The 17,038-nt window shown below is 40.4% G+C and overlaps 1 protein-coding gene across 1 annotated transcript; it reads left to right on the forward strand.

Moving 5' to 3' along the window:
* The first annotated feature begins 34 nt into the window (after nt 1-34).
* CAVIN4 (caveolae associated protein 4) lies at nt 35-15,197 on the forward strand. The gene is made up of 2 exons (XM_036378999.2): nt 35-859; nt 13,096-15,197. Exons 1-2 carry the CDS (start codon nt 449-451, stop codon nt 13,756-13,758), a joined length of 1,074 nt encoding a protein of 357 aa, XP_036234892.1. The 5' UTR covers nt 35-448; the 3' UTR covers nt 13,759-15,197.
* The last annotated feature ends 1,841 nt before the right edge of the window (nt 15,198-17,038 follow it).

A 17,038-nucleotide genomic window follows, 5' to 3' on the forward strand; every position in this document is an offset into this window, starting at 1 on the left:
TTTTGCTGGAAAAGAAACAGCCGTGCGAATTTTCCTGACCGCTTTTTGAATTCCCTCAGAGGAAAGCACTCCAGTAACATGAAAACAAAAGTAGATCTTTAAAAATATGCAAGTTTGCTTTCCTGCTTAATTAGCAAGTTACTTAACTTTCCTGGATTAACACTAATAACTTCATCAGTACAGAAGCGTGACCCTTTAAACGTATGTTCCTTTCCAGATATTGCTTCCTAATTTTAGGGGTTTCATGTTGCTGAAAGTATCTGAGCAATCATGTGTGGATATTTTGTAGTCAGAAGTATTTGACCAAGCTCCAGGAGCGGCGTTTCACGCCCTACTTTGAGCATCGCTGGAGCCAGCTGTCGCCCTGGCTCCCTGCAACAGCGCCAGAATCGTTCTGGCAGGATCGCCGAAACTTCGCCTCCCTCCAACCTGGCTGAAGGCAGGCGGAATGGATCGCCGCGAAATCCCCTCGGAGGCTGACAAAACACACCAAAATCGTCTCTCCAGTGTCATCGAGGAGGAGGAAGAGCAAGATGCGGCTTACACCATTGTGACAGTCCTGGACAAAGTGGCCAACATTGTTGACAGCGTGCAAGCGAGCCAGAAGAGGATAGAGGAGAAGCACAGGGAGATGGAAAATGCCATCAAGACCATCCAGATCGACATGTTAAAGCTTGCCCAGGCTCATGGCAATACAGGCTTCACGGTGAACAAGTTACTGCAGAAAACCCGCAAAGTCAGCTCCACCATGAAGGAGGTGCGGGCACGCGTGGAGAGGCAGAGCACCAGCGTGCGGAAGGTGGCAGCAAAACAGGAGGAGATGCTGAGAAAAAACAAATTCCGGGTCGTGATCTATCAGGTAACCATGAACTTCATTTCTTGTGGTACTGTGTCTTTCCCACCTCCTCTTTGGTGCTTCTGGGAGGTGCTGGTTAATGAAGCAAAAGGTGCGGTCTGTCCAACATAGGAGTTATTTTATGCTTTCTTTAACACTGATCTGTGCTCCCCAATGCCTTTCAGCATGAACCTACTGGCAGCAGCACACAGGGTCTATTATTAGTTTGGGTAGATTTCTGAGCCAGTCGTGAAAGATTAACTGCAGATCAGCAAGGACTATTTGCTGCCTCTCCAAAGGGTAATATGAGGCAGGCCCTGTAAATCTTGTCATACAAACCATGCCTGACATTCATCTCTGTTATTTTTTTCACCGTATTAGGTAGAAGTGAGAATAGCAAAAGTGTTTTCAAGCTCCCTGAAATGCAGATTTTCTACTAACACTAATTTCAAAACATGGCTTGTTTAACTTGCAGCATTGCCCAGGCCTTCATACTGCTGACAAATTGGGACTTTTCTCATTGTCTCAGTCTATAGCAGTATATGTACAAACTAAGGCTCAGATCCACAAACCCTTCACGACAACAAATACTCCCTTGCATGGTGTACATTGGAAATAGTTTAACATAGCACTGTTCTTTCAATCACAGTGGGCAAGGAAAACATATAGTTTCTTTCACTGACCTTATTCTAGGATGTTCATTGTACATTAAAATAATTGTATTTGAAGAGAAGTTTCATGAAACAGCATGGTCTCACTTGCATCTGTACAAACAGTGCAGACAGTTCTGGGGTCTTGTCAATGACTGCTGTGAAACACATTTGGTCTGATCCTGTCTTTGCTGGAACCTCCCAGCTTCTCGGGTCAGTAGAAAGTAGGAGTGTTTGATATTTTGCCAGAAGCATAGCTGCTCCTTTTTTACCAGCAAGTCGCTAAAGCGACTTTCAAATGAGTTGTATTCCTCATTTGGCATTCTTGAAAATACCACCCCTCATGAGTAATACAATGCACGCCCATCACTCAGTTTTACACTCTGATCTTGCATCTGTTTGTACATAAATGACATCATTTGCAATGAATGGAGCCATGTGCTTCACTGAGTTTATTCACCACGGTGAACAGCTGACAAATTCTTCATAACCTAGCTTTCTTAAAATAGTTCATTTTCCACTACTGGGAAAAAATAGCTGAAAAAATAGAAAAGGCTGAAGGTAGGGAATATTGCCTCTTTAATGTTTTGTTAGTACCATATACAGCCAAATTGTGCCTCCCAGATTTTCTGACTGAATGACTAACTATGGTTGTTCAGGAGAAAGTATAGGCCAAATCTGTCCTATTATTACCATTTTTGCAAGCTGCATCATCATCGCGAAATAGAAAACAGTCACTTTCACTTTTTGCTTGCAAATAATTTCCTAGCTAAAGGTGATAAATCTCTGTGACTCCCCTGGTTAATGACATAATGCCATTTCATTGATGGGCCTTTACTATAATCACTGCAGCAGAATCAATGCTTTGAAAATATTTTTTTTTAAACAGTATTCATTACATGATGTAAATTCTTCTGCTAGCAAGGCAAGAGCTGTTGTTTATTTAAAAATATAGTAAAATTTGGTCAAAATGGATTTACACAGAGGTGTAAAGAACAGCTGTTGGTATTTTCAGATATTTCATTCAAAAGGTGTCTCTCCCAGTGTCTGCTTTCCCTAAGAATCACCTTCAGTAGGAGTTTATGGTCTCTCCGCAGGTTTTGCTGGACAAGAATGACCTGTACCCTGTTCTGTATGTTTAATTCTTAGGTGGTACTTTTCAGGAAGGGAAACAGCATTTTTTTCCTGCCTTTCTGGTTTCCTCTTCCTAGAGTGGTTTAGAACTGTCAGTAAGAATATGAGTGACTCTCTCCTTAACTTCCATCCCTTTTGTAAGGTAGATTGACGAGCCTTTTCCCACTTGCACAGAGGAGAGGCAGATATGTGGATCCCTCTAGGATCTGCCATTTAACACTTTTCTGGAGAGGGATAACTGCACCACTGCCCAAAACCTGGAACAGTCTAGGTAGGCAAGAGTGCACTGTGACTTCAAGGCACAGGTACACTAACAAAGGTCTCTTTCACACAGGTGCAGTGATTTTCACGCTGCTTATTTGCACCAGGGCAGGCACACTGCTGCAGGGCCAAGACCTGAATGACTGGAGCTTGGCTGGGATAAGGGGGAGTCTGCTAATAGCTCTGGAACCAGTGTGCTCCCTGTCCTATACGTTACCGATGGCTGTAACCAAGTTGTTTACTCTGGGCCTGTGACTGACACCTCTTCTGCAGAGAGGTGTTTTTTTTCTGATGAACTATTTGGAACATTGTGATGGGGCCAATGACCCGTGTGTTGCTGGCATGGAATCGTTACACAGGCGAGCACATGTGGGTTTTAGTTTTAACTTTTGCCAGGACATCAGCGTATGAGGAAAAAGGAGACACCAATTAAATGCTAAAGATTTCCTTTCAAGTGGGTAGCTTTGATCTTATCATTGATGGAGGGAGTAGGCCGGTTGAAAAGGATCATTGGCTGAAGGAGATTGCCCCAAGAGATCTCAGCAATGATGAAAGGAGTTGGCGATATCCTCACGTTAAAAAAAGACAAAGTGATCATCCTTGAGCAGAACGATTAGGGAATTGAGAGCATTCATTTTTAGAAGGCCATGTGGTTGAGGAAAAGATTTGGTAGCAGGCAGCTCTCCTCCCTAGGCTGACTGCATGATTAAAAATGCCAGGTTACTTCAGACTTTCTAGTGAAGTCTTTAACCCTGGAGTGCTATGTGCCCTGAGACTATAGTAGGGAATAAAAAGGATGTTGTAGGTTGTAGAGGTCACTGCTCATTTCTGTTCAGGTTAGTCTGAATAACCAGCTGTAAGAGCTATCGTTTCTCTGAAGTCAAAGAACATTTAACAGTTTAAATCATTCTGACTAAATTATTCAGAAATTAGAGGGGATTTTTTTTTTTTTTACCCTGAATGAACTTGTTTCATTTGCTTTTCTGCATGTCCTGCAAGTCCCTATTTAAATGGAACTGTACAGGCACCAGAAAATCCATGTTACTGTTACTGGGCTTTCTGTCTATTATTACTTCACATAAGCACCATAAATGAGTACCTGCTTCCTATGAAGGGACACATGCATTTGTTTTACTCACTGCTGTCTGACATTTAAAATTAGTGGAGGTGTCATAAACCAAGATTATGACTTGACTGACCTACACAGTAGGGTCACAGCTGATTTGTTTGCCCCGTGGTTGCTCCACTGCACACACTGGGAGAAGTTCACAGAAGCAGTCTTGTGTATGCCTCTGATATTATGCATAAATAATACATAAGTTAAAATGTATGTGTTGTGTCTTGCCCACTGACATTCTGTGGCTATAATGACTAGGACAGTAAGAATGGTGAGATCAAGATGGGGATAATCATCTGGAAACCTCAGGTGGAAGCACCTTCATCTGAAGTGGCAGTAGAAATCAGGGTGTCAGGAGTTCAGGAGATTGCCATTAATTTGGTACCATTTGGGCATAAGAGGGGCAGTCTCAAAAATGGCCCTGCAGAACAAAATCCTTAGTAGAATGGAGTTAAATCACTCACCCAGAGCAGACTGTGCTAGGTGGCTCATATTTGATCATTTTTCTGTTTTGCAGAAACATAGGAGGTCTTATCCTTTCTCATATTTATGTACCTGGTATCTTACCTCATACCTTACCTAGATAATCTGGAAAAAACAACAGGTGGCAGTGCATTGTGTTGAAATGTTAAGTGAAGTGAAGCTTGCAATGGATTTCTGAAGGTGTGTTTCTGTTAACTGTGTAATATCTTCCTTGAAAATCTTGATACAGAAAAGGTGTGACACTAAAAAAATGTGCTGAAAATTAGAAGCTCTCAGTCCATAGAAAGAAATATAGACAAGAAACTAAATTACTTTTACAGCTGGAATAATGTTAATTTTAGTGTACATGGTGCTAATTCCTGTACTTTTAGTTCTGATCTGAAAGCATAAATAGATGTCTTCAATCCTGAAGACAACAGGGTCTATACAAAACTGCCCTCTAGAACTCATGGGAAGACAGGAAAGCCAAATTGTTATTAAAGTGCAGCCTGAAAACTTAATGGGGGAAAAAATAGTGTGAATTGACTGACTACCTCTGACAGCAGAACACTGGCCTCAGCAGCCCAGCGACACAGGGCCTTTGTTGGAGTCTTGTGGCAGAAACCTTATAAATATTTTTACAGCTGGGATAGGTAATTGCCTTTGCTGAGAAAACAGAGAAGAAAATAAACCCAATTATTGTGCCAGAGAGTGTCATGAGAGCCCTTTGTTTGCATTGTTGAGCCCAGTGCTCCAGTTCAAAGTGCAGGGCTGGCCCCGTGCTGTGCAGCAGCCACCAATGGAGAAGCTATCAACCAGCTAAAGAAAAACTGTGTTTCTAGTGACATGTTTTCAGGCAATGAAGAGAAAGAAAAAGTTCAAAAAAATATTAAAAAAACAGATGTTGGGCTGCTTCTGTGTTCCTAAAATGAAACGGTTTGGATATTTCACAGGACTTTGTTCATACAAGCTGGACTCAACACCTTGGATCTGGTGCCCCCAGAGCTGTTCCTTGGGTTGATCCTCACAAGGGACAGGCTGTCCTCTTTGCAGAGCTGCCATTGATTTTTCTCCACCTATTAGCACTGAGTGGTGGAAACAGCTGATCTTGGTTTACGCTTGCACTGGGTGCAGCTGTTCAGGGCTTCCCTTGGGGCTGAGAACCCCCTTCCCTTGGGGCTGCCCTGCAAGTCAGCAGAGGAGTGCAGTTACAACATGAGCCTCCTGTGTCGTGTCTCTTCTCCCTGGAGGCTGCTCAGAATTGTCACCAGGAGCTGTGGCTGGCTGCTGTGGCCACATGTGTATCTGAGAATGGAATCATAGAATCGCTTAAGTTGGAAAATTCCTCTTGAGATCATCAAATCCAGCTGTTCAGCAACACCCTTCATTCCTGAGGCACAGATTTGGGAATGGACTTGACTGGGGACATGCAGCTGGGATTCCTAGTCTCAACACTACTGAAGATAGCCAACCTTGCAATTAGCCCCTTAGTACAGGAAAAAAGTTCATCAAAACAGCACAGGAACAGAGATGAGGCATATGTGAAGTCACAAACAGGAAGTTTAGGATCTGGGACAGGACTCATGTTGCCAGGCATTAATTTGACATCAGTAACACAGGTGTTTGTACATTTGGCCCGTATGTTCCTTTTCAAGTAAGTGAAGTGTGAGGAACCTGATTCTCCCAAACTGTTGTAGACATTTACTTCTGGATCCAGTTCCTACTTTATAAGTATCTGCTCTCCCCATATAGTTAAAATGTTGTCCAGAAATGAGTTAATATGGAGTTCTCACTTGTACTTGAGAACTCTTCCGTGGTCTAGCTGACTTGTAGGAGCAGTCACCATGTGATGAATGAATGAATCAAGACATTACCAAATATTTTTTTTCTGTCCCACCACACCTTGTGATGCTTTTTGCCCTTCACTTGCAAGGGGCTTCCAGAAAACTTGGAAATTAGGAATTTCACCAGTTTGATTGCATGCCTGCAAACTGACCTGCAGAGCTATTCCCTGGTCTAGTTCCATAAAGCAATAGCAGAGCAGAGAAAGTATGAAGCTTTTGTTTTCCCCTGAAGCTGCAGCCGTCCTTTTTGTGCAGCATGTGGTAGCCTGGAGCCAAGGGCTTCTCCACTGATGTGGTGTAACTGGGAGCTGGCTGCTCATTGCTGCAAACCACAGACAGTGATAATGGGAAAATGAGATGAGTTCCTTTGTAGTCATTGTATGCTGGTGGTTGAATTAATGAATTTCTGTCAGAATTTAAATAAAAGGGATGTGTATTAGGCTTCACAAAAGAGAAATGAGAGGAGTTGACTGTTCCAGACTGGTTTCCCATTTGTAAAAATAATTCTAAATGCAGCAACAGCACTTAGCCATAAAGTCTTATATGCTGAAGTGTTTACATGATAAAATTTCTTAGGTGGCCTTTTAAAATAATCCTGTTTGTCTCACATCTGAGCAGTTTTCTGGCCTGCTGTCAGAGATTCTGAAATGAAATATTTGCAGAAGAAACGAGGGGATCACTTGAGATTTATAAAGCTTCACTCTTAACTGTTAGAATGTGAGTAAAAGTACTGAATGATTTGTAATTGGTTATTCATCAGTAGTTTCATGTTGATTTAGAGCGCAATTTCAAGGAGGTGTTTTAATGATTTACCTTGGCTACCAGTCTGAAAAACAAATCATTCATCCAACATGCAAATTTCTAAGATTTGTTTAACACCTTGTGGCAGGGCAGTTTCCTGCCCATAAGCTGCCCATCATTTGCATCACCAGTTGTCGCAGACACAGCAGCAGTGCCAGAGCAGGCTCTGGGTTCCCTTTGACCATTTTGCTGCTTCGTGCTCTGCTTCAGAATTGTCAGGTGATCACCAGTCAGTCCCATCTGTGCTTGTGTTAATCATCACCTGCACTCTCCGTGTCATACACCCCAAGGCTAAAAGATCATTTGCTGTGACCTTTTCCCTGGGCAACACAATGACTCCAAGTCATGGAGTTTTATCAGTCTCTCCTCTCTACTTTTTCTGTGAGCAGTTTCTTTAAGACCATTTTGAGTCTTGATTTTATATATACAATACATAATTAAATATATATACACATAGATGTTATTTTAGATATATAAAAATGAATTATTTATTTAGTCTGATTTTCTGAGGTTTTTTATTTTAAAAAGCTTTTTTTCTGCTAAAGTGTTGATTGATATTAGGTAATAGTTGAGAGCTGATAACTTTTGCCTTTATTAAAGCTGTTTAGAGTTACATTTTCAAGACATTCAGAAAGAGAACACAAAACCAGTTTATAGCATTTCTCGCAAATATTTACGTGCAATACAGTGCATTACCTTTTTTTTCCTCTGCCAATTTTGGAAGCCCAGTCTGGGTATTGAAATACAAAGCTTTGAATGCATATACAAAAAACCACAAAAGGACAAGGGATGTAAAGCTCTTGAATTGGCTACATTCATTAAAATGCCCTCATATTCCATTATTGTTTTCTTTTCAAATGACATAAAATTATTACTGAAATTATGATTTTTAATATTCATGTACTTAAGAAAAGCCTAAGCATTGTTTTACAGTGACATTATGTCGCTGCTTTGCTTAGCAAATCAAGTGAACTCTAAATGAAAAACACACATATTCTTAAGGAAAATAAAAGTACTACTGCTATTAATTATTGATCTCATCTGTGCTCCCAAGGAGTGGAAATTTAGCTAGTAAGTTTGTGAGGGAATCTTTTCAACAACCCTTTTTTTCTTTTCCCAGCCTGGCAGTCCTTGCTGAAGGCATGACATTCTTCCAGCAGCCCCCTTTGGCTCCCTAGGGCAGCCGTAAGTGAAGGCTGCTTCTAGAGCCAACCTGATCTTTGCCAGGACACCACGGCTGCAAAATACCTGAGACATTGCTAAACAATTTGCTCTGCCATTTGCCCCTTTCTCTTCCCAGAGAAGAGGAGAGCCTGACTGTGCAGCCAGGGTTATCAAGCAGGCACATTCTGAAACAGCCTCTTCCCCCACGTGCTTCAATTATCTGAGCATTGCCACCTTGAGAGTCTCATAGGGCTGATTAGAGGCATTGCCACATTTAAGGTTATTTACCATAAAAACCTATGAGGGTTTTAAGGTTTCAGCACAGTGGAAAAGTCAGCACGTTTCCCTTTGCATGGTTGAGGAGCAGGTGCATTAGCCTTCCCTCATAAGTGCTTTACTATAGCCTATGGGAAAAAATGCTACTGCTTTGATCCCTTCCTTGTGGTTAGAATATGCCTGTAGTGCCTGCAAAATGGTCACTGTTCCCCCTCATGGGTGCTGAGCAGCCAGAATTTTGGCAGCTGATGGAAAGTTTGAAGAGCAAAAGGAGGGTTTGAAAGACACAGGCTATGTCCCCTTTTTCTAATTGTGAATGAAACTGAAGTGAGAGCAGGATGTGAAAATGCCAGTGATGGAGTCTGACTTTGTTAGGTTTCAATGCTGTGCTGGCCTTCTTCATCAAAGCTGAGGGTTACTTATATGTTTACTTTTGTATTCAGCCTGGCCATTAAGAACTCAAAATTCTTTGGCTAGGCATATTTGAGAGGTTGAATACTAAAAACAATTGGAAAATTCAAACTTCAGGTTTAAGATGCTTTCTTAGCAAACTTGCCATGCTAGGGGCTTCACCAGCCACTCCTGAATTGTGCAGTTGTTCTGTTATGGTGTTATACCTCTAAGTTTTGTCTGTTAAAGTTTTCCTTAAGCAGTGGATCTAAACACCCTGCACCTACAATGCAAAGGTCTCCAGGATTTTCCCTTACCATTCAATCAATGCTTTCAGTCCCTTCTTTGCTACCACAAAACCTTAAGTCTTTCTCATTTCAGGCTTCATGTCCTTGCAGACACAAACATTTCTCCAAAACATTTCCAGTTTCAACACACCATCTAATCTGACTCGTTTGTCCCCTCCCTCCTCCTACACCCATTCATGACACACAACCCCTCTTCTCAGCCCCCTTGTTCCCTGACAATGTTCAGCTCTACAAGCAAGGTACCTGAGCCATGGCATGCTTGCTCAGAACAGATGTCAGCTTGGGTGGGACAGACAGAATGACTCAAAACACAGCCAGCTTCACAGAAGAGCACTTATTTCTTTGTGTCAGGACCCAGCTCCGTTCTCAAGTTGGCGGAAAATGCCCGAATGTTTCTGGGTTAGTGGAGGGGCCATGTAAAGGTGAGAAGGTGGGAGATGCATAGTATGAGCATGTGCGTTACACTTCTTGTACAAATCAAAGACAACTTTCAAATCAAACACTTTCATGACAGATTTACCAACTTTTTTCTTGGAAAAGAAGGAAAAAATATTGTTTGAAAGATCTAAGTCTGTTTCCTGTGTGTTGAGTGGTGGATAACTTTTCAGCAGATTATGTCCAATGAGCAATTATGGCAAACAAACACACAAGGACCAGTGTGAGCACCCTCTGCAGGTGCTCCTTCTATGAGGATGATGAAAGGGAAAGGGAATGCTCAGCTTTCAAAGATTTGTTTTCTGATTCTGGCCTGTGCATGTCTTCGTGGTTTTCAGTAGACTAGGCAAGCGGAGTACATGTCCTATGTATTAATCTATAGACAGCCCCTATGACTTCATGCCTGTTTCCTCAAGGAATCATGTTAAAAAAAAAATTGACTGCTTGGTATAATATTTTACTGTGAAATAATCTCCTGTCCTCATTGTAGACCCTCCCTTACCTCCCATGAGTGGTGGTGGTGGGTATAAGTTCTTCCTAGCAAAATGGTTAAGCAGATTTTTAACACAAAGCTTGAAAGCAGCAGCATCAATGGTTCAACTCCCCTCTCCCGCCCCAAAGTTTGGACTGCCCAGTCCTGTTATTCCCAGTCCCATTTGCTTTATAGACAAGGAGAAAGCTCACCCAATTTAGGACTTTGTTCTGTGCTGCTGAAATCAGTAGGTGTTTGGTCTTATGGTTTTAGTGAGCTTTTAAAGGAGCTGGTAGCTATATGCTTTGACTCTGTCTGTTTCCCACTTGGTACTAAAGCTTCTTGTTCCTGCCTTAGGAAGGATGAGCTTCTCTCTTCTCTCTGCTCCATGGATATCTAGTGATAACAAGAAATGAGTTAGGAGCAGGAGAGAGAGAAATGAAGCAGATGAAAAAGCTCACCTACTGAGCCTAAATCACTGAATTTTTATCTGAAACCTTCCTAACATGCTAGACAGGCTCACTAATACTTTCCACTTCGGTAACATCCAGAAATCTTGAGAGGAGATAGAAACTCACACTAATCTTTTGCCTTGCTACATTTGATTCTGTAAGATGTGTGCAGAGACCAAGGAAAAGAAGAAAATGAAAGATTTGCCAAAGTTCATGCTGAGACTCTGTAGGAGAATGAAAATGTTTCTCAGGATCTGCATGCAGCTCTAGTTTCTGTGTCTCATCTACAAGATCTTCATCTCACATGTTCTTGTTCATAACTTTCGATTCTAACATGAGTAGGAAAGATAAAGTGCTCTCTTCTGTAGCTAACAGACTAAAAGTAAACACAATAAAAATCTAGCAATTGACAAAAAGTACAGACAAATTATTCTTTCAAAGGAAGACAAATATTGCAGAGAAAATAGTGTTTCTGCCTTCCCTCTTTTTAAAAAGTAATCTTCATATGAAAGGCATATTCCTCTCTCCATATTGTATTCATCTCTGTATGTACTGAAATTTCAGAATATTCATTCTGGAAGTAGTTTTGTTACCATTTCAGCTGAAGGACTGGGGTATAATTTAAAAACATTTTAAGGAATTACTATCCAGCTGTGTTTTTAGTTCATTTTCAGGAAAAAAGAGATTATGTTTATGTGTATAAGTCTTTATATAATTAATGTTAATTTGCACGTTAATGAAGATTATTAGGAAAGCATTGTAGTTTTGTTCCTGCTGATTTTGACAGATGAGTTGAACAACATTCTGCTGTAATCAATGTAACATAATTTGGCCCTATTTTTTCTAAGCATTAACAACTATTTTAGTAGAGGGTTTTTATTGAAGCCAAGGCATGATGAGAGGCTCTTAAGTGGGCTTTCTCTGTCAAATAGCTCAATGTATGTTATTTTATGTAAAATAACATGACTCACTACTAATGAGTCACTGTGAAAAATGACAGACATCTTTTTGGCCGGAAAGAAGTTCACAGCAAAATATTCAGTTAGCCTTACTGCTATTCATGGGTTCACAGCTTCAATATCTCTCCTATTGTCTACATTAGGATGATAATACTAAGGGTAGAGTCCTGATGCTGCCATGCCCCAGAAATCAGCTGAAGTGTTTAGTACTAATGAGAAACAGCTTAGACAAGTGTCACACAGCTGTTGTGCTTACAGCTGTTTGCACCCCAAGGGGCTGCTCCTCCTGGGAGAAGAGCACAGGCACGTGCATGTAAAAAGCTGGCAGGGAAGAAGGGGGTGGCATTGTCTATCTCAGACCCCTCCTACAAGTTACAGTTTTTCTGCTCTGCATGCACTGCACTTCTAGATAGAACTCACTGACACTGAGCCACAAATTTGTACTTTCCATGCAGACCAGGGAAACAGCTTTCTTAGGAGATTCTCCCTGTTCATATAAATCCTTCATTACCATAAACTTTTTTACCTTTTTTTTTTCCTCTCTCAGATGTGCTTAATTACTAGCTCATTCTTGGTAAATTTTTTGTTTACCGTGGGCAGTTTTGGAAGTTTTCCATGTTTTTGAGCTTTGAGCCTCTAGCAATTTTTCTTTGGAGAGGCTGCATGAATTCCTAGGGCTAAGATATCTAGGATAGTCACCATTTCCAAGCATGCTGCTGATACACATTAGATGTGTCATATAAATATATAATTCTGATTCTGCATGCTCAAACAGGCCACCAAATTCACTACAGGTGACAGAGGTGCTTGCTCAGGAATATCATGTATTTCCAGATGGAATAAATCATGTTCACCTCAGTGATGGTGCAGGTGCTGAATGAATTGTGTGTTACTGGATTTACCAAATAACATCTCCCTGCTTTACTGATTTGTCCCTTTGTGCAGCCAGCCCATGTAAGTTAATATGTTGGGGTTCGTTCCCTTCTGGGCAGCAACGGCAGTGTTTGCTAAGTTCCAAACAGTCAAAAAATGCACAATTGTCTTGGTAGTAGTAGTAGACTGAAGCTACTTGTCTCGTTGAGATATTTGCTTGGATAGTGTACAGCTGATGCAATTCCAAGAGCCTTTTTTGTCTACAGTGTCTGCTTTTATTGGTGAGGAATAATGGATCTAGGTCCGATCCAAAGCAGTAGATAAGCACAAAAAAACCAAAAGACCTAGACAAGTTTAGTCTGAAAACCATTAGAGGCCAGGACTCATAGGACCATTGCATTAATTAATTTCAGGTAGAACCCCAGTGAAAAGAAATCTTTAATCAGGGCTATAATATCTTTAGAGAACTTGGCACAGATTTCTGTTGCCATTTGTGTCCTGCATAGATTGGGTATGATGGTACAAGCCTGCCTTACTTTGTTACAGTATTATATTTCAGTTAGTACTAATTAACTGCAAGCCAACCAAAAAAAAAAAAACCTTGAACCACCATCTTTTTGAAACACACGTGCTGGAAAATGACTCTCTGCTTTAATTCACAGGAGGAAACTGAGTGTCCTTCATCTCTCTCTGTTATCAAAGAGATGACAGCAGGTGAAACTATAGAGGATGATTTCTTCCCCCCTGATGATCTGTCTTCTGATGAAGAATATTATATTGAAGAAAGCAAAGCAACCAAGTTCAAGAAATCAGGCATGAGGCGCATTGATGACATCAAAAAGGCATTTTCAAGGGAAAATATCCAAAAGACAAGGCAAAATTTTGGCAAGAAGGTAAACAGGCTTCAAACTAGGATAGTAACCCCTGAGAGGAGAGAGAGGATCAGGCAGTCAGGAGAGAGACTGAGACAATCTGGGATAAGGATCAAGAAAACCATTTCACAGGCTGCTCCAACGAAGGAGACATTCAAGATCCATAAAAAAAGTAAAGAGCGAACAGGAGCTGAAGGTCAGGAGGGGATCCAGGAAGCCAGTGTACACATCGCCTCTGAGCTCCCAGCAGCAGAGCCCTTCACTGAAGAAATCTCTTACACAGAAGTGATCACTAAGGTAAAGAAAGATAAGAATAGTGCAACAAAAGGTGCTTCCCAGTCAACTGGAATAGAGGTGACTATCCCAGAAGTTGTCCTTAAGCAGGAAAGAAAAGAAGGAGGAGGAGGAGGTGATGATGACGTCCCTTTGCTAGACTTAAAGCAATCAGTATAAGGAGTCAATGAGCACACACCCCATACTGTCCTCACTGAGCAAGAGAGAACACAGTATGTACTCACTCAGCTTTAGAAAAATGTGTGAATTTGTGTTATATCACAAACCCGTGTTGGTGTTGTTCTGCCATCCACATAGATGTCTGTAGTGTTGTCTTCCTGACAAAAGTCAAGCCATGCAAACTGAATGAAGGGGCTCCCCCTCTGTCTTGGCGTGTGCCGATAGCCATCGTTAGCCCCAGTGGAACTCACAGTGTCAAAGGGAGATGGGAATCTGCTGCATTTCCAAGATTGATTTAGCAGTCACTTTACAGCCTACTCACTCTCATCGTTTCATGTACAACAGTATAAATTTATTTCCATTACGTTATGCCAACTCATCTAATCAGAAAACAATAACAAAGCTATTACTTCATCTTAGCAAGAGGAAGAACTATGGAAAATGTCATTTAGCTGTACAAATATTATCACTTAAGGACCCTCACAGAAAAAACAGGAAGAGCAAATTCCTGCTTTACCCATGGTATGAAAAAATATGGCAGGAATTATAGGGTTTTGAGTAAATTGTGTTTGTCTTAGTAGAAAACAGAAACTCCTGAAATGACTACAGGTTATTTCCAGACTTCTGGAATAGGAAGGTTCATTGTAAGTAAGCAATGTGTTTTGTGCATTTATGAAGTAAGAATAAAAAAGAAGGCACATTAGATATGGAATAGCAGAAGGAAAAAGGAAGGAGGTATCATATTCATGTTTTGGAAAGAGGAGATTGTGAGAAAGGCAATTATATGAAGCAGTAAAAGTGGAATAAGATGAATGTGTAGGTTCTGGATAAATTGAGAGAAAAATTAGAATATTATAACTACAGTTTCCTTGAGATTTTTTTAGAAAATTATTCTTTACAGAGGATTATAGGTTTTATGAATATAACTGACCAGACAAGGGAATTGTTTTGTTTTCCACTCTCTGTGTTTTTTCTGAGCTTCACTGCAATTAAAATCTACTCTACAAAGTCACAGATGTACAGGGCCAATCCATAACCCAATTCTTTTTTTCCTATCGTCCTCATTATTGACCAGTCACAGCCTCAGGGATTATGAGACAGACACCCTTTGGACTATGGAATGCTGTTTATTTGCAACTCTCGGGAGCCAGTGCCCTGACATCAGATATGTTTGTAAACATGACTGCTACAGTGACATGGGTGCAGGACTGTATTGCTCTCTTCATTCTTAAATGGAGTTGCCTTCAAAGCACTTATCTAAAGCAATGTTAGTCATTACTATCTGTGTGAAACTTGTACAATATTGCCAAAAGCTGTATGATTGTATTTAATATCTCGGGTTCATTTTAACAGAAGAGCATAACTTGGTTATCTATATACATTGTTTGAAGACTTGCAGCTAATTGTTACTCTATCAAATATAATTAGTTTGATTTCAAGTATTCTGCCTGCCAGTTCTTTCATTTAGATTGGTGTACATCCCACTTGAAGTGAAACAGCTTTAGCAATAGTAAGTAGGGAACACTGGTTGGGGAAGGTCAATGTTTTACTATATCAGTGACATTTCAAATCAAATTAATGTTGTCAGATTGGGAGCAGCAACTCCACTGAGTGGAAGGGCAGGATAGAGCAAGAGAAGGAGAGAGGGAAAGGAACACATGTCTGTCAATAGTAAATTGTTCATCTTCACTCCGCTAAAAAGGAAAGAGCATTTGCTTGTAGGATATACTGAATGTTTTGTTTGGGGTTCTTTACTAGTGATAAGAAGCCTTTTTGGAGCAAAGTCACTTTATGTTTGTCAGTTCTGTATAAAATTCTAGCTATCTTCAGTGAAATACTGTATGATTTTTCTGGTTCTTCAGTCATATGGCCTGCATTCTGTTCTGCAAGATTTGACATTTTTCTAAACTGATAAACAGGGTTTAGTTATTGAAATGAAAATTTTGATGTTCAAATAAGCTATTTCTTTGCATTTTTATACAGCAGAACACTATGTGATGGAACATCATTGCCTATAGATTTTCTTCATATAGCATTTAATTTTCTCATTTTGCTTGACAAAGAAAAGAAGTGATGCAGTTTCCATGGAGCATATCATGTAGCACCAGATATAATGTCTATCAAATATTTATTTTTTAATGTTTACTTTTAGTTTCAATTAGTCAGAGCATGATTTGTTTCATAGCAAGTAGTGAGTTCTTCAGTTGTGCAAAAGTTTCAATGCACATTTTTTATTTTAAATTACTATCACTGTTACTGACCTGACTTTTACATGTACCAAGAGATCAAAGTTAAATTACTCCATATCCCCTCATAAAGGTAGAGGAGGGGGAAAGCGCTATGGTTTGCAACCTCAGTTTCTGTGGAACAGCACAGACCTTTGCTGCTTGAAGTCTCCCCCATCTTTTTCATAAATTCCAAGATCAATGATCATGAAGCCAAATCCTTCAGCCTTCTCAGAAAAAAAAATCTCAATGAATTGGTTGATGTACAGCTGCACAGCAAGAAGGTCTGGTGTATTTTTTTGGAACAGTTGGTTTCATTTGACACGATAATCTTGCCGGCACTGTTGCTCCTAGCTAAATGGAAAAAAGGGACCCTGTCCCTGTCTGCTCTGTCTTCCAAGAAGAAAGCTGGCACTCTGTAATTCGTTGTGGGTGTGAGTGTGAATATCAGACTTCCTCATGGAATAAACCTCACAGTTGCTAACTGCAGAGTAAAACTGGCTATGCAAAGGGATGAACTACTTTCTTGGACACTTTCTATACAAAAATTAAAAGTGTTTACAAGGAGAAAAAAAATATTAACAAAGTCCTCACTGCAAGCCCTTCTTTCATAACATTCAACAGCAGCTTCTTTTGCTTTGAATTTGTGCTAGTGAAAGAAGCCAAACACATTTTCTGCCAATAGCCATCTGTCTATTAAAAGAAGCATCAATCATCCTATAGTTACAGGGTAGACAGCAATCGAGGTTAGCACAAAAGTACTTCAACCATTCCAGGTGAAGTATGGACTGTGTGTCGTCTTCTTTTTTTAAACTAAACTGATGCAAAATACAGAACAAAAAGGAGTTAAGAGGTTTGAGTTTGCAGGATTCAGGCACTAATGCAAACAGAATGAGTACTAATAGAGCAAAAATGGTGTTCAGATGTGTTTACTCTGTGCAAATTTTAAAACCTTTCTTCCTGCTAATAATGGGGAGTGTGCACACCTTCCTTACAAGTGGATATAGGTGTAGAAATGAGTTAATAGGTGCAAAAGGTCCTTGTGCAAAGATAAA

Source organism: Molothrus ater, chromosome 1 (assembly GCF_012460135.2).
Source record: "Molothrus ater isolate BHLD 08-10-18 breed brown headed cowbird chromosome 1, BPBGC_Mater_1.1, whole genome shotgun sequence".
Taxonomy (NCBI): Eukaryota; Metazoa; Chordata; class Aves; order Passeriformes; family Icteridae; genus Molothrus; species Molothrus ater.

Coding starts and splice junctions, on each gene's coding strand:
- CAVIN4 (XM_036378999.2), top strand. CDS start 449: ATGGATCGCCGCGAAATCCCCTCGGAGGCTGACAAAACACACCAAAAT. Junction 860..13,095: donor TCCGGGTCGTGATCTATCAG/GTAACCATGAAC, acceptor TTTAATTCACAG/GAGGAAACTGAGTGTCCTTC.